Genomic DNA, 26,233 nt, shown 5'->3' on the forward strand with positions numbered 1-26,233 from the left:
GTTCATTAAGGTCAAGAGTTTGAGCTTGGTCAGGGGAGGCTGCCAGGACTGCATCTTGCAAACATGGCGCTGATGAAAGTCAAATTTGACCAGAAGAAGCGGGTCAAGTTAGCCCAAGGGCTCTGGCTTATGAACTGGCTCTCGGTGCTGGCGGGCATCATCCTCTTCGGCCTTGGACTGTTCCTGAAGATCGAACTGCGGAAGAGGAGCGACCTGATGAATAACTCAGAGAGCCATTTTGTGCCCAACTCCTTGATAGGGATGGGAGTTCTGTCCTGTGTCTTCAACTCTCTGACTGGCAAGATCTGCTATGACGCCCTGGACCCTGCCAAGTACGCCAAGTGGAAGCCCTTGCTGAAGAGCTACTTGATCATCTGCGTCCTCTTCAATGTTGTCCTCTTCCTCGTGTCCCTCTGCTGCTTCCTGATGCGGGGGTCCCTGGAGAGCACCCTGGCACACGGGCTCAAGAGCGGGATGAAGTACTACCGGGATACGGACACCCCCGGCAGGTGCTTCATGAAGAAGACCATTGACATGCTGCAGATAGAGTTCAAATGCTGCGGCAACAACGGCTTCCGGGACTGGTTTGAGATTCAGTGGATCAGCAACCGCTACTTGGACTTTTCCTCCAAAGAAGTCAAAGAGTGAGTTGCTTGCAGCCCCAGGGTCAGGGCTGTGTGGGAGCACCTCTAACGGGGGCCTTTTCCTCCCCGCTGGGCTCTGTGGGCACTGCTTACCATTGCGTATGTGAGGGTCTAGTAGACTGAATGAGGAGCCCTGGTGGTGTGATGGTTAAGTGTTTGGCTACGAGCTAAAAAATGTTGCTGGTTCTAATCTACTGGCAGCTTCTTGGGAGAAAAGCTTCTGGCGATCTGTTTGTTTGAAGATGACTGCCTCGGACACCTTTGGGGTGGTCTACAGTACCCTGCAGCATCTCTAGGAGTCTGAATAGACACACAAGAAGAGCATAATTAGGCTAAACTATAGGAAATCACCAATATTCTACCATTTGTTTGACCTACAAAAGTAACAACTCTCTAATGTGCCACTAAAATGGGTGAAAGGTAGTTGCTATTGTTGTTGTTGTATGTCATCCAGTTGGAATTGACTCATAGCTGACCCTCCAGCGGGTTTTCAGAGGCAGTTTAATTGCACAAGAAGAGATTGCTCATCCTTCTCCCGTGGAGCAACTGGTGGATTCAGACCACATGCCTTTGAGATTACAGCATAGTTTCTTATTATTAAGCCATTTGGGCGCCTTGGGTGGAACTAAAATGGGTGGAAGGCAGTACTTACATAAATTGTTTGGATAAGAGTCCCCAGGAAGGAAGACTTGGCTGGGAATATGCGTCTGAGTCTCACAGTAGGAATGGTGTTATTTCAAGGTCATTACACTATTATTGGGCTTGTGCCTCATTCACTCAAAGTAGAAGGCTTCAAATCAGAAGCTTATATTAATCAGTTCATTCCCTTATTTTCCAATCTTGCAACCCTGAACACCCACTCCCATGAGATTTGTCCTTGCCTGTGGCACTGAGGGCAGAGAAAGGTGACAGAAGAGCTAGGCTGTGGCAGCTGATTAGCCATGTGACCTTGAGCACGTCCCTTTGGGGCTTCCTTTGCTGTTGTCATTGTTTATTATAGCCGCTGTATAGGACAGAGCACAGAACTGCTCATCTGTTAAACTAAGGTGCTGGGATAAGTGATCTAGTGGGTCAACTTCTAGCTCTGTTCAGAGCAAAGGAAATATTATAAATTCTTATTAAATGCCTGGTGATGTTTACTTCTTAAATTATGGTAGTGCAGCATGATTTGGCATATGTGAATATCGACCCCCAAGACGGGAGGTGAGGAGTTAGTAGAAAGGAAAGAGAAGATTGTCTTCCGGTTTAGAGAAACCAGCCCACATGCTGTTATTCCTAATGGACCGTCCTCATGGGTTGTGTTCCCCTTGAGTCGTGTTCCAGGCAAGAGAAGCCTGCTCTCCCTCACTTCTTTTCTCTGTCCAACTCTATCCATACCTGAGCTCAAGCACTTCATCTCAGAGTCCTTTTCCCTCTGAATAAAGCTGGGGAATGCAAGGGGGACTTGAACTTGGGCCCTTGGACATTAGCTGCAAGACATGCTTGAAGCAGAGATAACATTCATGAACTCCAAGTGGCTGGCTTAGCTGTAGTGCCGATGAAGGGAACTCAGATTCTAGGTCACCGCTTGGGATTTCGTCTTCTCTCTGTGGACGGGGATTACGGCTGTAAATCCCTATTCGAGGGGAGGATTGTAAACCAAGTGTGGAGTTCCTGATGACAGGTCAGCAGGACAGTGCAAGGTGGCCTGCCCCTTAGCATGAGCTGAGAGCAGAATTCCTGGGAAGGCAGATGCTGAGGGTAGACCAGCCCGTGTAAATGTCTGAGAGGGGCTTCCAGCATTTTCTCTCTGTTTTCCTTGATCATCTTCTACATAGAGCCAGTCCTTGGAGGGTCATTTCAAATCTCCTGATAATCCTCAAATCTCCTTTTGTCCCAGAGCCAAGAAGTTCTCTAGGTTGCTCCACACCCAACGGTCAGCTTACCTAGATTTGCAGGCAAAATTGTAGCATAATCAAGACTAACTACCTCAATGTCTCACACAAACTTGGTGAAATTATCCAAACTTCACTAATTTGGAGAAAAGAACTTATCTGTGGAGATGTGGGGGGGGAAACCCCCCCAAACCAACAACACTACAAGGAAAAACCCCCAATGACCCACAAATAAAAAAACCCACAACAAACAGGAAAGGAAATTTAGATTCTCATCTACAACTGACCGATTGCTTTAATTTTCCACATTTCAATCTAGACTTGCCAACATTTTTGTAACTACGCAATGTGACCACAGTGTAAATACAGTGAGTGCTTCACTTTATAATTTCATAGTCCAATGTTTGCATAATATTCAAACGGATCAGATTGAATGTCTGCATGATATTCCAAAGAGCCGAGGCGACACAGTGGAATCAGGACTCCGCTGCTGACTGAGAAGCTGGTGGTTCAAAATCTCCAGCAGTTCCATGGTAAAAGAAGACCTGGCCATTTGCTCATGGAAATATTATCTCCTAGGACTCCATGCGGCCTGGTGACATAGCGGGTTGATAGCACTGGGTTTGGGTTTTGGTGGGGAATTTCCTCCCATGCTATTTATGGCCTCTGAAAACCTGTTGGTTCTGACTTGATGGCACAACAACAACAACACTAGGAGTCAAACTATCAGAAGAACAAACAAATCTGTCTTGGAGAAAGGGTAACCAGGGTGATCCTTAGAGGCAAGGATGGTGAAATTTCATCTCACATATGTTGATGTGTTTGCAGGAGGGACCAGTCCTTGGAAAAAGACATAATGCTGGGAAAGGGGGAGGGTCAGAGAAAGAGAGGAAGACCCTCGATGTGATAGATTGACACAGTGACTGTAGCAATGGGCTCCAGCATATCGGAGGTCACGAGGATGCCTCAGGACAGGGCAAGGCCAGGTCTGTTGTTCATATGGTCACTATGAATCATAGTCAACTGGACGGGACCTAACAAGAGTAGGAGTCAGAATCAATTTCAATAATATTCTACTGAAGTAGTATACACTTAACCTCATTTCTTCTTAGAATTTTTTTTTCACGATTATCGCATCTGTTAGGGAGTTTGTTGTTGTTTTTATGTACCTTTGAGTTGACACATTGCTGAGCCTCTGGTGGGTTTTCAGACGCAGTTAATTGCACGGGAGGAGATTGCCCATCATTCTTCCGTGCAGCAGCTCGTGGATTTGAACTGCGTGCCTTCAGGATTACAGCTCAGCTTCTTACTGCTGAGCCACCAGAGCTCCATTAGAGAGCTTAACAGGTTGTTGTTGAGTACTGTGGAGTTGGAACTGATCCATAGCTGCTTGTCCGGCATGTTTTCAGAGGCAGTTAATTGAACAGGAGGAGACTGACCACCCTTCTCCAGTGGAGCAGCTGGTGGATTCAAAGTGGGTTCTTTCAAGATTACAGTGCAGCTTCTTACCACTAGGCCATGAGAGCTCCCTATCAGGATACAATTCTTCAGTCAGGAGAGCTTCTCAGGTGTGCTCGCAGGCCTTCTCTCAGCTGTGGGTTACACAGCTCTGTTGGTAACGGTCGTCATGGCCTCTCTCCCCAGGTCTCCAGGAAGCCCAGGGAAAACCCTGCTCTCTGATTTTGTGGGGCAGCCCTTCCAGCTGAGATCTGCCTGGCCAGCACCTGCTTTTCCACCACCTGGGCCACTCTGGCCTCTGCCACTCTGGCCTCTGCCACTCTGGCCTCTGCCCAGGGCTAACTCTAATTCTAGTTGCGTTCTGCACTTACCGTTTTCTAACTGACAGTGTGATTCCCCAAACCTCTGCCTTCAGTAGCCATTTCATTTGTGCTCATTTACCTTTAAGTAACACTGGGGTGAGTGTCTCTGTAACTTTTGCCTGTTCTCGGTCTTCCTGCCTCCTCTTCTCTTGTATTTTTCCTTAGGTTAACTTTGCAGGGAAAAAACCATATATGTTCAGGTTACCATTCCACAAAGCTGGTCTCAAAGATGCAACCAGTAGAACTACAGTGCTCTCCCCATTCTCCTCACCCTGTCATTAGTGATCCTGAGAGTGCTGTGACCTGAGGGGCTGCTCCAGGATCACCTTTGCAGAGGGAACCACATCATCAATTCCCACAACTTTGAAATGACCCAGGCCTGGGGGGACATGAACCTCCAGGACTGTGTCCAGACACGGGATGGAGTTAGCTGATGTTAGGTGATGTTGCCTGAGGGGTCCGCTGCTGACCTGTGGCACAGCCCTTTTTAGTGTATAGAGACAACGAACAAATGGATGATTATAGGACCGAAGGGGAGAATGTGAACCAACACTTTAACCCTCCACAGGGATGTCACAAGCCCCCATTCACATCTTGACTGCTTAATGTAGGAGCATTGCTAAGTTTATGAGGTAAATTTGACCAAAACCCTCCTTTGGAAAACAGGAAATCTGTTCATTTTGGTGAAATTGTAAGTACTGAACTTGCAAGATGTTCCCAGGAGCCCTTTGAGAGCTCGGGGCCTAAGGCATCAGAGGGTGGAGGGGCTGGGAGCGCTGTAGCAAGGGGACAGAGCCATCACTCACCTTATCTTCAACTCAGACACACTATGAGCCCACTCTGTGTACTCACAAACATGGTGAATTGATTGTGTGACCTCCCCACCCCGGTGTACTTTCCCCAGGCTTCTCAGGGACTGATTTTGAGAAAGCAGCTCACTAAAGGCCTTGCCTAACAAGGTGCCTCTGGGGGAAACTTGAACTTCCAGCCTTTTTGTTAACAGCTGAGCACGTTAACGGTTTGCCTACCCAGGGACTTCTCTCTCATTCAGCAGTAAAGTCTTTCCTTTCCCACCAAAATAGGTTTTTTTTTTTCATTACTTAACCCACTAAACTTGGAGGATTTGGTGAAAAAGCTGAGGTGAGTCCCACTCTCTTCCTGGAGCCATGAGCTAGTCTGAGGGTGACTAGTTGAGGGGAGATGCCCGCAGCTCTTGAGGGACACTCAGGCGGGTGTGGGCAGGACTCCCACAGCAGTGACGCTGGGACAGCTCTGCCTGCGCATTTCCCTGAGGTTTCCTTCTCTCCCAGCGTAGGGGAAATTGAAGCCCATATTCTCCAGCACTTCCTGACTGGAAGGTACTGCGTTCTCAGGGCCCCACGTATGTCCCCGCTCCTCATGGGTCATGGGTCTCCTAGGAAGCCTTGAGATTTGTACGCTGGGAAGGACTCCCTGATATAAATACCCAGCTCACCACCTAAGGAGATCGCCTCTGCCTAGCTTTGTCTTAAGAGGGTGAGTGGGACCTTAATCTGTGACTGGAACAAGGACAAGCACTGAATAAACAAGTGGATGCTTCTGGGATGGCGCTGTGGTACCAGAGTGTGGGACCCTGAGGGTCAGGTTAGGGCCTCCCGCAACCTCCTGACCTCAAGTAAGTCGAGTTTGTCTCCCCCAGGCCATGGGGGCCCACCCTCAGGGAGCCCCTGTCTGAAGGGAGACACAGTCCTGCCCTCGGGAGCCCCAGTCTTAGGTGAGACACAACCTTGCCCTGTGGAGACAGCAGGGCAGCTTGCCCGCTGAGGGTCTGTGAGGTGAGTAGATAGAGACTGCCCTAGAAGTCAGTCTGCAGATTTTGAGAGCTCTCAGAACTTCTGCTGGTGTCACCCCACAGGATCACAGGTGTAGTGTGGAGGAGACAGGTTTGCAGGATTTGCCCTAAGATAGGGACACCTGGAGGTGCAGGAGAAGTGTTGGTGGTCAGGAAAGGGCTGCCAGGATGAGGGTGAGGAACTCACATTTCCGCAGGAAATTGAGCTGGGAAAATCCAATAGGCATGAAGACCCTGAGCAGGGGATTGAATGAGATGAATGAGCAACTGCTGTGATCTGAGGTGTGTGTTTCTCTTTGGGGTGAGGCCCTGTCTGTTTCAGGCCCCATTTCCTCCTCTAGAAGAATCTAGTGGCTTTTGAAGTTCCATCCAGCTTTGACATTGGATGGCTCTAAGGAGGGAGTCAATATTTTTTTTGAGGCCCCATAAGGGAACTCTGGTGGCTTAGTGGCAAGGAATTGCACTTTCAACCCAAAGGAGCATGGTTCAAATCCACCAGATGATACAGTATACCAAAACTTGACCAAGTTTGAGAGGTACTAAGCTTGACCTCCCAAGACTCCTGGTGTTGAATGTAGTCACCTCTGCCTCACACAGCTTGGAGATTGAGTTTCACAGCTCACAGGTGCAGATTTGAGGCTCAAAACACTGTATGGTTCAAAATGAGGAAAGCAGTGCATCAGGTGTGCATCTTGTCTCTTCACCTTTTCAATCTGTATGTGGAACAGATCATTTGGGAGGCTGGGTTTATGAGGAGGAATGTGGCATCAGGACTGGAGGAAGACTCATCAACAACCTGCGTTATGCCTATGACACAACCTTGCTTGCTGAAACTGAGGAGGATCTGAAGCATTTGTTGCAGAAGGTCTTCAGTATGGATTGAAGCGCAGTATCAAGAAGATAAATATTCCCACCACTGGGTCAATTGGCAGAACCATAATAGATGGAGAAGAGATTGAGGTTGCTAACAATTTCAGCTTATTCAGCTCCACAATCAACATTCTTGGCACCATCAGTCAAAAAAATCAAAAGATTAATTGCTCTAAGGAAAGTTGCTGTCGGGGACCTCTCAAAAGTGGTAAAGAGCAACAATATCACTCTGGAGACAAAGGTACACCTGATTCAGGCCATAGTCTGCATAATTACTAGATATGCATCAGAGAGCTGGACAATGACCAAAGATGACAGAAGAATAATTCATGCCTTTGAGTTGTGGTGCTGGAGAAGAGTTTTGAACATACTATGGACCACCAAGAGAACAAACAGGTTTATCCTGGAGAGGGTGAAACCAGGCTCCTTGGAGGCAAGGATTTTGAAGCTCTGTCTCATATGCTTTGGGTATGTGGCCAAGAGGGACCAGTCCCTGGAGACTGACATCATGTTTGGAAGGGTAAAGAGACAGCATAGTAGAGGAAGAACCTGGATGAGGTGGATTGATATAGTAACGAGGGTAATGGGAATAGGCCTGCTGGAGAAAGTGAGGCTGGCTCAGGATAGAGCAGAGTTTAGACCTATTGTATATAGGGGTTGCTATAACTCACAGGTGACTCGATGGCACATGACAACAATAACATTCTGTACTATATCCATTCTTTGTGTGAGATGTGCTTCTGTGGCGAGTCAAGGGAGAATCCAATAAGGATAGACACCTCTGAGTTTGGTGTCCCCCAGCCTCCAAGAGGGTGTATTGGACTCAATTATGGGTGAAAGGAAACATCCCAGACTTCAGCCAGCTCAGTGCTGCCCCGAAATGATTATCCCTCCCTCCCTCTCCCACCTGCCCTCCCCTCAGTCAGCATTTGCCCAGGCCCCACCTGCCCAGGCCCTGAGGTAGGAGCTGCAGAGGGAGAGATGAGTGGACAGGCCAGGGCGGGTGCAAATGATCACTCTAGCACTGCCTGCTCCCACTGATGCTCCATGTTTGACAGCACCTATGTGCTGGGCAGCATACTCTGTGCTGGGATGTGTGGACAACATCACACACAGCTGTTGCCTCAACAAGCTGGTGGTCCTGTCCCCTCCATTCTGATGGTGACTGTGTCCAGGGCCGTCCCGTGAGCTGACCCTTTTGTCACAACTGCAATGAGTTCCCTAGAAGGAGCACGGAAGGCATCTGTGGGCTCTTTCTCTGCGGCTTTTGTCCAACTATAACAATAATAATAACAAAAGCCCCTCCCAGTGGTCATGGAGTCAGTTCGGCTTCATAGAGACCCTGCATATATCAGAGTAGAACTTTACTCCAAAGGATGCTCAATGTCTAATTTTTCTAGAGGGAGCTCTGGTGGCCTAGTGAGTAAAGAGTTGTGCTGCCCACCCAAAGGCACACAGTTCAAATCCACCAGCTGCTCCATGGGAGAATGATGGGCAATCCATTCCTGTGCAATTTATTGCCCCTGAAAACCCACTGGTGGATCACTTGTGAGTGAGTTCTGACTTGATGGGACACAACAATAACAACAATAATTTTTTTCGAGCTGACCACTTCGTCTGTCTTCTGAGGCACCTGAGTGGGCTTGAACTTCCAGCCTCTGAGTTAGCAGACAGGCATTTTCATGGTTTGTGACATGCAGAGGAGGAACAATGATAGCTCTCCTTTACTGCATGCCTACTATGAAAGACGCTTTCCTTACCATTTTTATACATATTTTCCACCGATTCATGCCAATTGAGTGGTACATAAAAGAAAGTTGAGGCCTGCAGAGGGAGAGGCACTTGCCCAGTCTCATCCTCATCCCTGTCCTGTCCAGGGAATAGAGGTCCAGGGCTGCAGGGATCGTGGCACTCGAGTCACCCACAACACAGGTGAAGATTGTTCCAGAATCAGAAGCCACCACACGCAGAGTCTTCCTCACGCTGGACATCAGCAGACAGAAACGTGCAGGAAGTAGTGTTAAAACTCAGCAGAAGGTGCTCAGCCAAATTGCTTATAAGACAAGGGGAAATGAAAGCACACTGGAGGTACCATTCTTCCTCTGCCACGTTGGCAAAGATCAAAAGTTGGCGCCAAGCCATGTGGGCAGCAGTATGGGATGCAGACTTCCTCAGGCATTGCTGGTGAGGGTGTAACCCCACATACCCTGGGGGGTGGGGGATTCCAGAAGGATCACAGGTGGGACCACCTCCTGGGGCAGGATGTTCTAGAAATTGACCCTCTAGAAACTCACACATCTGCAAAGTGAACCAGGTGTTGATTCATTTTATGGAGCTCTGGTGGCCTAGTGGCAAGAAGCTGTGCTGCAATCTTGAAAGCAGGCGGTTTAAGGCCACCAGCTGCTCTGTGGGAGAAGAATGGGCAATCTCCTCCCAGTGTGATTAACTGCTTCTGAAAAGCTGCCAAGGGTCAGCTATGGATTGGTTCCAACTTGAAGGTAGGTACCAACAACAGTAAGTAAGGGAAGAGTACACTTACTGTGAGCTTTTACTAATCTGCAGTAAACAGGTCCACCTGTTCCTCACCACATCACATGTCAAACTGCTCACTACAGCTTAGCAAACAGGCTTACAGAAGCCAGAGCTTACCCTTCTCACCAGGCGCTCTGTCCCTATCAGCTATTGGAAGTTTGAAAAGTGGCTCTGATCCGCAGGAAGGTCTGTAGGACTGGGAGAGAGACAGATGGTAGCTATAACTAGAAGACTCTCTGATGTGGTAGAAAATAAATGTGAAACTGTTCACTTCAGGTTAGTAAGCAAGCACGGGAAACTCTGAGCTCGCCTTGTTTGTTGGATACCCTGCCCCTGCCCACGGCCATGTTCGTCTGAAAGGGGAAGATTAGGGAATACTCACCTGTCCCCTGGGATGAGTGTCCGCAGACCATCGTCACAGCCCTCAGGGAAGCCAGATGCTGTCTGTGAGCAGAAATGGAGACCTGAGACATTGCTAAGGGCAGAAGTGAGGCTCATGGCAGACGTACATAGAATGCTACCACTTGGGTTAAACAGACAAACAGACAACACAACATATGCTGGAGGAAAGAGAGCGTCTATGGAATCTGCATCTGCTGTCTGTGCCGGATGAGCTGGCCCCGGCTGTTTGCCCCGGAGAGGGGACCTGGGGGACAGGAATGAGAGGGCTCCACTTTCACATTCAAGAGATTGATTGTATTTGGAAGCTAAACATTGACGTCTTTTTATAAGAGTTTAATTACCACCAGTTAGTTTTCTAGAAAATCATTCCAAGTCTGAGTAATTAAATGCTGTCTCTTGTGCTGGAGAAGTTGGCTGTGGTTTTGTGTTGTGAAACTTAATACAAAAACAAAAAACCACCGTCAGTCAAGATGACATGTTTACAGTAAAGAACTCAGATTCTACAAAGGAAGAAGCGGTGTGATTCGCTCGGGTCAAGAGAAAATGCAAAAATGCAGCTGCCCCGTGGGAAGGAGGTTCCTCGGCCCTCCAGGGTTCTGAATGCAGGCAATACGCAGAGTTTTCTAAATACTCTCCTCCAACTGCTGTCTGGTAGATTTCTGAATGATGGCGACCCCCAACTAAATCTTGTTGAAGTGAGGCTGGTGGATTTGAAGAGCCCATAACATTGTGCAAAATGTTATTTTCAATAAGCATAGAAACACAGGAATCAGAAAGTTATGCTGAGAGGTGTGGCCACCTCCTGCAGGTGACCATGGCACTCCCACCTGGCTGGGCCAGAGTTCACCACAGAAGGTGGATGCCTGAGGGCCAGGCCTGTGCCTGCCTTGTGTCTCCATCCCCAACCAGTTGCCATGGACTCCAACCCATGCCAGAATGAATGGAGTTACACTCTATAGGATTTCCAACAGTTGATTTTTTTTAGAAGTAGATTGTTGTTGTTGTTGTTGTTGTTATGTGCCGTCGAGTTGTTTTCGACTCATAGCGACCCTATGTACAACAGCCCTAAACTCTGCTCTATCCTGTGCCAATCTCATTGCCTCCAACACACCAATCCCAATTACCCCAGTCACTGAATCAATCCATCTCATAGAGGGTCTTCCCCTCCTGCGCTGTCCCTCCACTCTGCCCAGCATGATGTCCCTCTCCAAAGACCTGTCTCTCCTTACAACATGTCCAAAGTATGTCAGGCGAAGCCCCAGAATCCTTGCCTCCAAGGAGCATCCTGGTTTAACCCTCTCTAGGATGAATCTATTTGTTTTCTTGGCAGTCCATGGTACATTCAGCACTCTTCTCCAGTACCACAGCTCAAAGGTGTCAATTCTCCTTCTATCCTCCCTAGTCATTGTCCAACTCTCTGATGCATAACAAGTGATTGCAAAAACCATGGCCTGTATCAGGCGCACCTTAGTCTCCAGAGAGACACCGTTGCTCTTGAGTACTTTAGAGAGGTCCTTAACCGCATTGGCAGGTCTTTTTTCCAAGATGCATCTGGGTGGTATTGAACTTTCCACCTTTCTCTTAGCAGCAGGGAGCATTTACTGTTTGCACCATCTGGCCCTTCTCTCTATCCTCAGGCCTGTAGGGTTCCTGAACCACAGCAGATCTTGCTGGAAGAACCTACGGTCATCAGTGGCCTGTGAGGTGGGGTGATGAAGTTGGAGAGGGGCTGGGGGCTTAAGTCTGATGCCACAGTGTCTGCAGGGCCTCTCCCTCTGCTGGGCTTTCTTTGTCACTTCTCTTGCCTGTCTCTAGGCATTAAAGATGGAGCAACCAATACCCCCTCTCTTCCTGGGGCTCACACTCCAGAGGGTAGACGCTGATTAAGCCCAGATGCCAGTGACTAGGAGTATGAGAACGCATGTCCTCACACCAAGCCTCAGCCGCTCCACTAGGTTCCTGAGGCTGTAAATCACACAGGAAGAGATTGGCTATTATCCGTTGGAGCCTCTGGTGGATTCCAATCACTAGAGAAGTGTGGCCTTTGGGTTACCAGTGAACTCCTGAAGACTAGACAGCCAGTATAAGCTTAACTAGTCAGTATACGCTTAACTTTCAACTCACTGCCGTTGAGTTGGAACCAACTTATCCAGTGGATTTTCAGAGGCCATAAATGTCAGGGGAGGAGATTTTTTCCCTTGGAGCCACTGGTGGATTTGAACTGCCAGAGAGGTGTCACCATAGGCTTGGCAGCTCGTCTCCCTGTGGACTGCACCACCAGGTCTCCCTAGTCCATATATAGCAAGTATCCAGTTAAGGGACTGAGCACGTGTGCTTGGCCCCTGAGGCCGGGAAGAGAGGAGCTGGCCTGTCCAGCTTCCATTTGGAAACCTCTCTCAAGTTGTCTGTTTCTGTTCCAGTCGCATCAAAAGCAACGTGGACGGGCGGTACCTGGTGGACGGCGTCCCCTTCAGCTGCTGCAACCCCAGCTCGCCACGGCCCTGCATCCAGTACCAGCTGACCAACAACTCGGCACACTACAGCTATGACCACCAGACCGAGGACCTCAACTTGTGGATACAGGGCTGCAGGGCCTCCCTGCTTAGCTACTACAGCAACCTCATGAACTCCATGGGCGTCGCTGTGCTCCTGGTGTGGCTCTTCGAGGTAGGCCTGGGCCAGCGGGGGTGGGTGGCAATGGGTTCCCTGACCCCTTTGGACTTCAGATGATCAGCTCAGTCCTGGGGAGCATATCTCTTTCTGCCTCTCTGTCTCTGCCTCTCTCTTCTGTCTTTCCTTTCCTCCCTTCCTCTCTCCCTCCCTCTCTCTGTGTGTCTCTCTGTCTCTCCTTCCCTCCCTTCATCTCTCCCTCCCTCTCTCTCTCTTCTTAGAACCAGCCCTTGTCCTGGCTATGGGGTAGACAGGCCAGGCTTAGACCCCAATTCATCTATCTCTTTTTTTCTTTTATTATCTTCCCTATTCCTTAGAATAGGGAGCTCTGGTGGCCTAGTGGTAAAAAAACTGTGCTATAATCCCAAAGGCACACAGTTCTAATCCGCCAGCTCCTTCTCAGGAAGAAGATAGGCAGTCTCCTCCCGTGTGATTAACTGCATCTGAAAACCAGCCAGAGGGTCAGCTGTGGGTTAGTTCTGACTCAACCATATACACAACAACAACATCCCTTAGAATAAATCCCATTTATGTGAAACTCACAGAACCTTAAACTATTACTGCCACTTGTTGGGGAGAAGTCCGTTTATGCTCAGGGTTCTCTGTGTATGCACAGAACTGATCTGTACTGTTTCGGTTTCGAAGGCACATCACCAGTCCTGTCTTCCCAGCCTCTGAATGGGTCAAACCACCAACCTTTCCACCTGCAGTTGAGTGCCTAGCCATTTGCATCACCAGCAACTCCTAGCTTTAAACTAACCATGTGAACAGTTCAGTAGCATTTCGTGCTTCCGTAACGTTGCACAACCACCATGCCCATCTTGTTCCATAATCTTTCCTTCACCCAAAGGGAAGCTACATTCCAGCTGAAGCTGTTACCTTTTTCTTCCCCATGCCCCATCGCTTGGCAACCCGTCTGTCTTCTGCCTCTGTGGACCGGCCTGTTAGAATACAAACAGGTGGCATCAGACGATATGTGACCCTTGGCGTCTGCCTTCTTTGACTTCGCATGATGTTTTGGAGGTTCATCCAGTGCCTCCATTCCTCAATCCTGAAGTCTTGGCCAACTATTCAGCCTCTGGACCATTTGGGGATAACAGCATTTAGCTTTAGGGATGCTTGGGTGCCAAGAAGTCAGTGAGTGGGAGCTATTTGGATTTAGGCTTCTCTAGAAACAGCAGCAAGGGGCCCTGGAAGCCCAGGGGTTAAGGTGCTTAGCTGCTAACTGAAAAGCTGGTGTTGTGAACTCACCAGCTACCCCTGCTCCATAGGAGAAAGGTGAGGCCGTCTGCTCCCGTTAGTTATGACGTACAACTTCTGAGATACTGTGGTCATTACATAAGCTTTTAGATGTTTGCTACAAAAATTTCCAGTTTGTATAGATATAAACATGAATATATATATACTTTCCCCCACTCCCCCACCTCACACCCACCCTGCTGTCAGATCAGCTTAAATAGGTGCCCCTGAGTCTAAACCCCTGGGCCGCCTTCATCTATACCCACCAACATTCTCCAGTTCAGCACCAAGGACAGTGCTTAGCACTCTATCAAAGTCCTTGCTGTCAAGCTGGAACTGACTCACAGCTGATCCCCACCTGGGTTTCTGAGGCTGTAAATCATGTGGAAGGAGACAGCCCATCTTTCTCTTGCAGACAGGTGGATTTGAACTGCCAGAGAGGAGGCACAATAAACACCCCCCTTCCCCCAACACACACACTTCCCAAAGACCATAAAGCGCGGAATCTTTTCCTTTTAAAGAAGGTTCCGTGGAAGGGTACATTAAAATAAATCAGTGTCTTCAGATCAGTTGCCTTCAGGTCCACCATGATTCATGATTCGCGGCAAACCCATGTGCGTCAGAGAACTTGTGTTCCAAAGGTTCCCATGGCTGCTTTTCAGAAGTAGACCACCAGGCCAGTCCTCCACAGCACCTCTGGTGGATGCAAAAAAACATTCATCCTTTTGAGTTAACTGTTTGCATAATCCACAGCCTTCAGCACTCTACAGAAACTCACTATGTAGCTAACCCTTCTGCTGTAATACATCTATTCCTTTTTATAGTTATTCTTTTTTAAATTCATTGTTGCACATATTCTTTCCCCTTCCCCCAGCCCACCCTGAAATACACTCCTTGTTCCAGATTGTTGTCACATGCAATATATCTATTCTAATTCATTTTACGAATCTAGAGTATGGCTGCTCCTCTAGGAAGTCTTCTTTAATGTTGAGGAAAACACAGCATATTCCCAGACCTGACCTTTACCACCCTGGGCTTCTCAACCCACTTAGGAAATGAAACCTATTTAACTTATGAACTAAAAGGAAGACCGTTGTCAAGTAGGAAATTCATGGAGGAGTTGACCTGTTTCAGGAAAGTAGGGGTGGAGGTTGGAGTGTCAGAGTTGGCAAACTCACACCAAGAAGACTTCCTGGAGGAGGTGACTTCTTTCAGTTAAAAATATTTTGTAAAATTTTCAATGTACAATAACAAGAATAAAAACTTTATCAATGGTTATCATCCACAGGGAGCTCTGGTGGCCTAGTGGGTAAGGAGCTGTACTGCCAACTCTGAAGACACGTGGTTCAAATCCACTAGCAGCTCTGCAGGAGAAAGATGGGCAGTCTCTTTTTTGTGCAGTTTACAGTCTCTGAAAACCTGCTGGATTATCAGCTAAGAGTTGTGACTCGATAGTGCCTGACAACAACATCAGCAACATTATCAACTTCTCCCATAATTATAAAATGTCCCCAAGACTGGTTTGATCCTTCCAGCTGCTTTTCAAGAGAAAGGAATTGGCAATCTGCTCCTGTAAATTTTACAGAGACCCTGCCATGAGCTGATGCTGTTCTAGGTGCTGGGATGTTGGGTGACCATGACTGGTGGGTGATGTCCTTTAGTGGGCCTGCTCTCCTCACAGAGTGTCCTATACCATAAAAGGAGACAGAGAAAGGCAACAAACAGGAAATTTGTGTAGAAACTAGTGGCTAACAGAATATGTAATCAGGAGCGTGGAAGCAATAATTAACAATCACAATCCTTACAAACCACAGCTTACACTTCCCTCACACCTTTCTGTGTACCAGGCAACTGAGCACTCGACATACATTAATGCGTCACGTGTCCACATAGGTCAGGCATTATTCTACTGAACATCTACAAACCAGGAGAGTAAATGAGGCTGGGTGGCTGAACGTCAGAGCTAGGGTTTGAGCCCAAGAATCTTGGCATCAGCATCTGTGCTACAATGACTGACAGTATGCACTCCAAATGCTGCATTACTAGCATCTATTTGGGCATTCATCCTCCCACCACCAGACTAGTAAAAATTAAAGAAGGGAGACCATGCAATGTGCTGGTCAAAAGGAGACTTTTCGTTCTGCTCAACAGATAGTGACAGAACACCTGATATGTGCAAACTCATTGGGGCCAATGGTGCAGGGGAGCAGGACACCACAGTGCATGGATGTGAGACTCTGGTCTAGAGGAATTGAGATGTGCACCAGGAACTGCCTTGAGGGTTAAGGTCGAATGAAACCTGTGCATCAACTTGATCTCAAATCCTTGTGACAGTGGAATAGAGTGCAGAACTGCCCACTGGGTTTCCAAGGCTTCATAGATATGGAAGCAGACTGCCCCATCTGAAATTGGTTAGCAGTCAGGTAGTTGGCCCTTCTGCCACCAGGACTCTTTGAACCTAGATCATGCAGGTGAGTACAGTGAGGGACAAAGTTCCAGGCTGAGAGATCAGCGAATGGTAAGGCCTGGAAAGAAGAAAGGCTGACATGTGGGAGGAGTTTGAAGACTGCAGGGTGGCTGGGTGGGGAGGAGATGGAGCACCACATGAGCTTGGACAAGAGCGTGGGGTCCCAGTGGGCAGGACAGCCCTTTGCTAACCCAGGCGCGACGGTAGAAAAGAGCCTGGTGGTGCAGAAGCTAAGCACTTGGCAAAAGGTCGACAGTTTGAACCTGCTCTCTGCACCACAGAAGGGTGTACCAGTCTTTCCTAAATACTGTTGTTAAGGGCCCTGGCACGCTTCCGCTGCACTGCTCTGCTCACACCTCAGCGGCCTCCAGTTGGAACGACTCGTAGCTGACCCTCTAACAGGTTTTCAAATATGGTAAATTACATGGGAGAAGATTGCCCACCTTCATCTCTTGCAACAGTCGGTGGATTCAAACCAAGTGCCTTTGGGTTGGCAGGGCAACTCCTTACCCACCAACTCACGACAATCTTGTGAACAACAGGATGAAACACCACCTGACCCCGTGCCGTCTCCGTCACTGCTGGATTTGAGCCGGTTTTGCAGCTGCTGTGTTAGCCAGCTCATTAAGGGTCTTCCATTGTTTTAGTTGATCCTGTACCAAGCATGACGTCCTTCACCAAGGACTGGTCTCTCTTGATAGATGAAGTCTCACTATCCTTTTAAGAAATGTTCTGGCTGTTGTTCCTTCAACACAGATTTGTTCTTCTGACAGCACATGATATAGTGAAGTATTCTGGCCAACACCATAAATCAAAGGCATCAATTCTTCTGTCCCCCTCTCTCCTGCACATATGAAATGATGATTTGTGTTATGTGCTCCTTAATTCTCAAACTCATCTTTGTATCTTTGTTTTCCTTTTTAAGCTGACTCTCCAGAAGGATTTTTTTTGTATAGAAAATATGCCTTATTTAGAATGCACGCTTTGATGGAAACAGACTGAGGGTCAGTTGACGTCAGCCTGATTTTTTTTAACCTTTTTTAAAAAATGTTTTAAAATTGTTTTTTATATATGTACCATCAAATTGGATCTGGCTGGTACAGGAGGAGATTGTCCCTCCTTCTTCAGCAGAGCATCTGGTGGATTTGAACTGTGCACCTCTGGGACTGCAGTGCAGCTTCTTGCCACTAGGCCACCAGAGCTCACCTAAACCACTTTCAAGACGTCTTTTGTAGTAGATTTGCCCGGTGAAATGTACCCATTTGATTTCTTGCCTGTTGCTTCCTTAGGTGGTGATTGTGGATCCAGGTAAATGAAACAATTTCATTCTCCATTTATCATGATGTTAATTATCAGTCCAGTTGTGAAGACTTGCTTTTACTGTGTTGCGGTGTAAGCCTTGCTGAAGGCTGCAGCTACTGATATTCATGGCACTTTAAGCCTTCTTCACTTTCAGTCAGCAGGGATATTCCATCTGCCTGTCACAGCTGAATCTTCCCATTCCTGATACTGGTTCTTCATCTAGTGTACATCCCAGATCATTTATTTGCTCATTAAACAGATTGGATAAATATGGAGAAATGGTACAATGCTGACACATACTTTTCTTAATTTTAAACTAGGAAGTATTTATAGGTTTTGTTTAAATGATTGCCTCTTGACCTCTGTACATATTTCTGCACAAGTCCAGTTGAATGTTCTAGAATTCTCATCCTCTACAATGCTACCATAATTTGTTATGATCTACATAGCAGAATGCCTTTGCATTGTCAATAAAAAACAGGTAAATATCTTCAGAAACTTTTTGCTTTAGGTCAAGATTTACCTAACATCAGCAACGATATCCCTCATTCTACACTTCCTTCTGAATCCATCTTGAATTTCTGGCCATTCTTTGTTGCTGTACTGCTGCAACTATTTTTAAATTATCTTCAGAACATTTTGCTTGTATGTTACACTAACAGTGTTGGATACTTTCTGCAGTCTGCTGGACCATCTTTCTTTGGAAGGGATGTAAATATGGATCTTTGTCATTTGATTGCCTAGGTACTTGTGTTCCAGATTTCTTGGCACAAAGGAGTGAGCTTCCAGTGTTGTCCAGCTTCATTGAAACAACTTGATTACTATTCTTTCAGTTCTTGGGGACTTTGTTTTACCCAATGCCTTCAGTGCATGCTAGACTTCTTCCTTCAGTATCATTGGTTCTTGATCTCATTACCTCCCGAGACAGTGAAACACTGACAAATCCTTTTTGGCATAGTGACTCTATGTATTCCTCCCGACTTCTTGGGATGCTCCCTAATTCGGTATTTTCCTCCTAGAACCTTACAATATTGCAATCTGAAGCTTTAAGTTTTTTCTTTAGTGCTTTCAGCTTAAGAAATGCTGAAGCTGTTCTTCTCTTTTTGTGTTCTAACTCCAGGTCTTTGTACATTTCATTGTATGACTTCAGTGTTGTGTGCTACCCTTTGAAATTTGTTCAGCCCATTTTCTTAATGTTTTCTATTTGCTTAAGATACTGCAGACTCAACAGCAAGTTTCAGAGTCTTTCACTTAGTCTTTTCTTGTCATTTTAACGACCTTTTGCATTCTTCATGTATGATGTACTTGAGTTGATCCCAAGGGCATGTGTGTTCATCAAGACTGTTTTTGATGTAGTCTTTAAAATCAGGTAAAATATACTCATGGTTCTACTATGGTTCTAATGGACTTGGTTCTGTTTTTTGTTTTTTTCCACATCAACTTGAACTTGCATAGGAGCAACTGATGGTCTAGATGTTCTAAAGCTGGCCTTGTTCTGACTGACCATATTGAGCTGCACTACCCTCCCTTTTCACAGACACAGTAAATTTGATTTCTGTGTATTCCACGTGGTTAGGTCCCATGTATAGTCATTGTTCATGTTGTTGGAAAAAGGTATTTGCAATAAAGTTGTTCTTGACAAATCCTACTATGCAATCTTCTAAGTAATTTCCATTATCAAACTTATCTTTTCCAACTACCAATTTTTTTATTTTCAACTTTTGCATGCTTGATCAATTTTAGATGACAGAAATTGGTGGTGGTGGTGGTGGTTGTGATGTGCTGTCAAGTCGCCTGCCACTCATAGTGACCTTATGTACAACACCAGCCCTAAACTCTGCCCTAGTGTACCAATCTCACCATCTCTGACACACCTACCCCCGATTACCCCAGTCACTGAATCAATCCATTTCATTGAGGGTCTTCCTCTCCTGCGCTGACCCTCCATCCTCCCAAGCATGATGTCCCTCCCTCCCCAAGGACTGGTCCCTCCTTGCAACATGTCCAAAGTATGTCAGATAAAGCTTCAGAATCCTTGACTCCAAGGAGCAGCCCTGCTTCACCCTCTCCAAGACAAACCTGTTCATTTTCTTAGCAGTCCAGGGTATATTCAATACTCTTCTCCAACACCACAACTCAAAGGCGTCAATTCTCCTTCTAGCATCCCTAGTGGTTGTCCAGCTCTCTGATGCATAGCAAGTGATTGCATGACCATAGCCTGTATCAGATGCACCTTAGTCTCCAGAGAGACATCGTTGCACTTCAGTACTTTAGAGAGGTCTCTAACTGCAGACTTTCCCATCGCAATACGTCTTTTAATTTCCTGGCTGCTGGAGCCAAGAGTGTTGACTGTGGAGCCAAGCAAACTAAAGCTGTGAACAATCTCAATCTCTTCACCATCCATCATGATACTGCCAATAGAAGTTGGTAGTAATCTTTGATTTCTTCATAATTGATGTTAGCGGCTGGTGTGTAAATGTAAGTAATAGTTGTGTTAATTGGTCTTCCTTGTAAGTGTCTGGATGTTATCCTATCATGGACAGTGTTGTCAGGACAGATCTTGAAATGGGCTCTTTTTGACCGTAAACTGCAACATTATTCCTCTGTCATTTCTGGCGTCCTAGACTATCTGATTGAAAATGGCTAGCAGCAGTAGTCTATTTTAACTCCATACTGGTGAGGATATCAATCTTTAAGTGTTCTGTTTGATTTTTGATGACTCCCAATCTCCTGGATTCATACTTCATACACTCTATGGTTATTATGGTTATTAATGCATGTGTACAGCGGTTTCTTCTCATTTTGAGTTGTTCTGCATCAGCAAGTGAAGGTCCTGAAAGAGTTGTTCATCCACATCATTAAGGTCAACGCCAATTGAAGGGCATCCCAACCTGATGGCTCCTCTTCTGATGCTGGACTAGACAATTTCCCACTAATTTTTATCATGTTTTCACTAGCTAATTTTTTTCTCATTTTTTTTAAAGGAAGTAGCTTGCTGGGTCCTTCTTCCTAGTCTGTCTTAGCCTAGAAGCTCTGCTGAATCCTGTCCATCCTGTAAAGGCCCTGCTGATATTTCAAACACTGGGGGCATAACTTGCAACATCATGGCAACGTACAAATCACCACGACTGACAGATGAGTGGTGATCATGGATTACAGCCTGGGAAGTCTTACAGGGCTGTCCCACCCTGGCCTGTGGGGTCTCTATGAGCTGAAATTGACCATGGGGCAGTGGGTCAGGCTGGTTGAGGGAGGTACAGGGAGTCATTGGGCGGAACAAGTGGTTAACACAGTCAGCTGTTAACCAAAATGCTGAATGTTCAAATCCACAGTTAAGTGTCTTGAAAGAAAGATTTTACAATTTTAGAAAAACTAGCCATTTAAGAGCTTAGGGAACAGTTTTGTTAAGTAAATAGAGATCAGATAGGTTTGGGGACTCTGTGGTACATGACGTTGAGTGAAATTGGTTCAGGGGCAGGTGCTTGAGGAGTAGGCTGGTGACCCTACTGGTCACTTTCCCCTGGTCTCCTGTAAGTGTCCTCTTCTCCTCGCCAGGTGGCCATCACTGTCGGGCTGCGCTACCTGCACACGGCACTGGAAGGTGTAGCCAACGCCGAGGATCCGGAGTGCGAGAGTGAAGGCTGGCTGCTGGAGAAGAGCGTGCCGGAGACGTGGAAGGAATTCGTGGAGAACTTCAAGAAGCTGGGCAAGAGCAGCCAGGTGGACGCTGAGGGAGAGGACGCAGGCCAGGCCCCAGGGGCCGGCTGAGGGTCCTGGGCCCCCTCCCCTCCTGAACACTGAGAAGTAGCCGACTCCAAGAGATGCGGACCCCCCTCGTCCAGCTGCGCAAGCCTGAATCTCCTGAGGAGGGCGCCATCCTCCAGAGCCTCATCTTGAGGTGTAGGGTCTCTGGAAACATTTGGTGAACACTGTTGAACTGTATGAACGAGTCCCCACCCAGGCCCCCTGCCCTAGGATATGCCCTCATGGTGCACACAGGGGAGTGCCCCCCCAACTTCTTCCACAAAGGGCAGCTCACAGAGCATAAACAACACACTTGGTACTTGGTACAAGAAAACAGCCCACCCTCCAGGTCCTGGCTGCACTGAGGGCAGCTCCCCTTTTGAGTTTGCCTGTTATGAGCTTGAAGTTGCTTCACACCATGGTCAAAAGCATCACTTGGAGTCTGAAAAATGTACTGGCTATGTTGTCACTTAAAATTTTTTTTAATGCCAAGATTGGTTTTTTTTGTTTCCCCCCATTTGTTTAGTGGTGAGGGGGTGGGAAACTGTTAACGCTTTTCTAAGAACAATGGCCACTTCATCAAAACGTTGAGGGTCCTCTAGGAGACTAACCACTGGGCAAGAGAATTTTCAGACGAAGGAGTGTTTCCCTGCCCCCAAGCGCTGTTGGAGCCTGCTTTCTATCACGTCCAGTTGGCGGTAGGTGCAATGGTCAAGGTTGACTGATGGCAGGTTCTAGCAATGCACAAGCCCTGAAGTGCAGGGTGCTTGTCCTTGGCTTGTCTATTAAACGTTCAATGGGCTGTCTCGCTCCCCTTCTGTAAAGTGCACAACTCAGAGAAGACTTCATTCACTCATTGGAGAAAAAGCTTCACTTCTTTGGGGACCTCAGGCCACTCACACAGGTGGCTCTAGTGGCAACTGCAGCCCTAGATGTCCACAGTGGAGGGGGAGGAGTTGGAGACACTATTTTCTTCCAGACCCTCATTTTGCAGTGCTTGTGGAATGCCCCCACTTTGAGGATCTTTTTAGAGGGCCCATCACCCCAAGCCAGCAAGTGCAAGAATTTTCTACTTCCCTCCATTTAAGAAAGCAAGGCTGTAGGGGAATGACCTCATTGTAACCAGACCAAGGCAGAGCTAAGCATATTGTGGCAGGTGGATACGCAAGATCCTCTTCCCCACGTGGTGGAGACCAAAGCTGGCTGGTGGACAGCCTCCCTGTGTTTCTGACTGAGCTGTGGTGGTTAAAGAGACTACTTTGGATTAATTTTGGGTTCACTGGCATCCTAAGAATTTTCATTGTGGAGCAACGACTTCTGGTGCTGCCTGGGTTATGTTCCAGGACTTTAATTCCCTCAGGCAGACCAGGTCACAGATGTTTGGGACCCTTGTTGGACTCAGCTTAACGAGATTTTGAGTGTCCTGGAGATCAAGTAAAGAACCATGAACCACAGTGAAACAGCCAAGGGATTCGGCCCCCTCTGGTAAGGGCCCTGAGCTCTCCCCCTCTCCTGTCAGGACTGCAGAGTGTAAGTGCTGCTCCGGGCCCATGTGTGCACCTGTTAACAGCTTTACAATAGGCATTAAACATGATACTGTGTGAAAAGAACTTCTGTTAAATGTCTGAGCCCATTCAACAGCAGGCACTATAGCATCCCCCAACTCTAGGTACTTTTTACTACCAAAGTAAGAGGGGGGAAAAATTACATAAAAAACCGAAGCTTTGCTAAAAGTCTAGGGTGCTGTTTCAACTACAGGGTATCTATCAGCTCTTGCTTTATTTACAGCAATGACAAAATCATCCCAGCATTTGCTCGAGTTTAGGCAAGAGCTGAATTTTTAATATGTGGGCTCTTGGGGAGCCCGCTATTTGAAATAATTGTTTCAAAATTATCATTTCTTTACACGAGCCTCTCTGGAGCCCAGTTATGGGGAACACATGGCAGCTGTGACCCTGAGGTCTGGTGGGAGGACTGATGATAAATGTTCCGAATTGGTCCAGAGCAGATGTAGAATTGACAGCATCTTAACAGGCTTCCTTGAGTAGCCAGAGAAACCTTTCTTCTGAACACCGAGCAGGGACCAGCAAGTCTCTGGCTCCAGGTTCTTCCTTGGACTAACCTCATTCAGCCTTTCCTTGGGCCAGTGCATTCTTGCTTCTCCCAGGGACTCAGTTTTGTTTTTTTTTTTTTTTAAGTTTTGCTGACCTGATTTGCAGTGGGGTAAATGAAACGAAAACATTCACTTTAAAGAAGTAGGTGCAGCTACATTTTCTGAACATTCAGAATGCCCTAGGAAGTGAGGCCTCTGCTCAAAATCCCAGAGCCTCCTTCCTGCAACATGCTTCAAACCCAGGGCTGAGCCACCAGCAAATAAACCCCAAGTGACCTCAATACAGGTTGATCAGATTAGGAGCTCTGTGTCCCGTCTTCTCTCGTGCGAGCACCTGCAATGCTGGACCAGCAGGTTTGCAGCTTAGCCAAGGTGGGGCTGCTTCAGGACAATTTTGGTTCTCCCAGTGAAACTGGCTCAGGACAAGGGTTCAGAGCTACTGCACACAGGGTTGCTACACATCGCAAATGACTCAGTGGTATATCAAAACAGTAACATACTATGACAGATTTGGAAGCAGGAGTGGCACCCACTTTCTAAATAGCATGCCTCTGGAAACCCTATGAACTTTGATACATGTTGATAGTTGTAGAGTAGCTTCAGGCCTTTTGTTCATAGGGTTGCTATGTGTCATGCTTGACTTGAAGGCAATCAACAACTTAGAAACAGATGGACTTTTGATGAGTGGGGCCAGTGGACAGCTCTGTGTTAGGAACAGAATGTGCCTGTGGGATGATACGGAAATCCAAGGGAGCTCGTGAATGCCTTTCCAAGTCTTCTCTGGATACAAGACTGGCTTGAAGGTATTAACACAGTGGAATTATACAACCTTCAAACCAGAGGACGAGCCTACACAGCAAGCTGGACAAGAGTGAATGTTGTGCTCCAAGGGTGGTACTGAGGGGAGGATTAAGATGAAACACTTCCAGCTATTGAAATAAAATCTAAGGCTCACACAGAAGCCTGTACTCAATAACTTATAACTGCCCCAGATCACCCAGCCTACCTGCACTTGGTAGGTGCTCAACGGAGCACCACCCAACAGTCAAAAGGACACATTAAGCGGTTCTAATAACGTCATCTTTTTAGTGACAGAAGCCGGGCCCCAAATGCTTGATGTCTTCTCTCCAGGAGGATGAAGAGCATGGCAGGGGGACTTGGCTGACCTCCCCCCATCTCCCCAGATGCTGCCCAGGCTTCTCAGTTTAATGTCTTCCTTCTAGGAGAGTGAAGAGCATAGCAGCGCTCTCACAGCAATGGCCCACCTAGTGTTGCGTCCTCAGCTTCCTCCTGTTTTTGGTAAGTGGAGAGCGCAGGAGAAAGGACGGGGACCTGGAAGACATCAGCTGAACATGAACACAGGAGTTAAACCTGGAGACGGGCCCTGGTGCTGTGGAAGAGAGAAGTCTGGTGCCTGTCTCTGTGCTGTGAGGTCTCTTAACTGCCAAGCTGGTGGTGGGGCAGCCTCGAACAGGGAGTCTGGTGGTGGGTACAGGCTTGTGCTGTAAATGCAGACATGTAGTTCTAGCCCATCAGCTGCTCCCTGGGAGAAAAATGGGTGATCTCCTTTTGTGCGATTTACAGCCTCTGAAAACCTGCTGGAGGGTCAGCTATCTGCCAGTTTTGACTCAATGGCACAACATCATTATAATGGTCCAGAAAGGTCACAAACTGTCAGTCAATGAATATGAAACATAATCGGCTGAAATGCTGATCAAACCTTTTCTGGGAAGGTCAAGATGGCCTGGCTAACAGTCATAATTGACGCTAATAATATAAGCATCTTAAATTTCAAGCTAATACAGGTGCCTGGCTTTATTTATAGCAAAGTGACACAGGGAATACTGCTGTGCTATTTATTTAAGCATGACAAACAAGACAGAAAAAAGATGGGGGCCAGGACAACCCCAAGTAATGTCAACACCTAACACATTTATTTGGATATCTTTAAACTTTTTACATATGGTACATTCCAAATTTTACAAGTTGTCCACAAATATTAAATTTATAGTCAATTTATTAAACAGATATGATTTTCCCTGATATGGAAAGCAAGTTATATAAACATTTCTACAATAAACATAATACATGCTGAATAAATCATAAAATTAAGATGATTAGAGGGAAGACAACTAGCTTAACCATGCACACACACCAGAAGGTAAGTGTGTGCATGGTGCTATTTCATGTAAATTCATATTCTCTCAGACTCCCTGACATTCTCAGAGAATGGACACGAGGGGCACCCTCTGCCTGCTAAAAGCAGGCTTTCATGGAATTGGTACTACAGCTCCTGAGACGGGCCTATAAGCCACGCACAGAGGGAAAACCAGGCCTTAGAAATTTTCAATTTCAGCTTAGTGAACATATGGAGAAAAGCCAAAGGACACTGGACTTAAAAGCTACGGGAACTGGGATGTGGCAGAGGCCAAAATAAATTTTAAAATTATTATGCCACCCACAAACAACCCAATCTTGAGAATGGAAAGAGGACAGAGAGTGAAGTATGAATCAGGATTTCCCTCCTGCTAGTCCTCTTCTCAGCTGGGTGTGTCAGTCCCAAGCAAGAAGGAATGAGGTTGCCCTCTTAAGAGGCAGCGGTCCCCCCACATTCTGCCTTGGAGCGGGGTTCAAAATGCCACCCCTACATCCTGGGTGTGCTGTGGACAGTGCAAAGCTCAGGGAAATGGAATTTGTGGATGCAGTTCAGAGAAAGCTGTCTTAA

At 47.0% G+C, this 26,233-nt stretch overlaps 1 protein-coding gene across 1 annotated transcript; it reads left to right on the top strand.

Moving 5' to 3' along the window:
* The first annotated feature begins 48 nt into the window (after positions 1–48).
* PRPH2 (peripherin 2 (retinal degeneration, slow)) lies at positions 49–21,455 on the top strand. The gene is made up of 3 exons (XM_006881984.1): positions 49–644; positions 12,394–12,640; positions 21,207–21,455. Exons 1-3 carry the CDS (start codon positions 64–66, stop codon positions 21,417–21,419), a joined length of 1,041 nt encoding a protein of 346 aa, XP_006882046.1. The 5' UTR covers positions 49–63; the 3' UTR covers positions 21,420–21,455.
* The last annotated feature ends 4,778 nt before the right edge of the window (positions 21,456–26,233 follow it).

Source organism: Elephantulus edwardii, unplaced genomic scaffold (assembly GCF_000299155.1).
Source record: "Elephantulus edwardii isolate Elephantulus edwardi_28Jun2011 unplaced genomic scaffold, EleEdw1.0 scaffold00017, whole genome shotgun sequence".
In the NCBI taxonomy this organism is placed as follows: Eukaryota; Metazoa; Chordata; class Mammalia; order Macroscelidea; family Macroscelididae; genus Elephantulus; species Elephantulus edwardii.

What these genes read in the sequence shown, in the direction of transcription:
- PRPH2 (XM_006881984.1), top strand. Translation starts at nt 64, where the DNA reads ATGGCGCTGATGAAAGTCAAATTTGACCAGAAGAAGCGGGTCAAGTTA. An exon ending in TCCTCCAAAGAAGTCAAAGA is followed by an intron (nt 645 to 12,393) that starts GTGAGTTGCTTG and finishes TTTCTGTTCCAG; the next exon opens with TCGCATCAAAAGCAACGTGG. An exon ending in TCCTGGTGTGGCTCTTCGAG is followed by an intron (nt 12,641 to 21,206) that starts GTAGGCCTGGGC and finishes TCTCCTCGCCAG; the next exon opens with GTGGCCATCACTGTCGGGCT.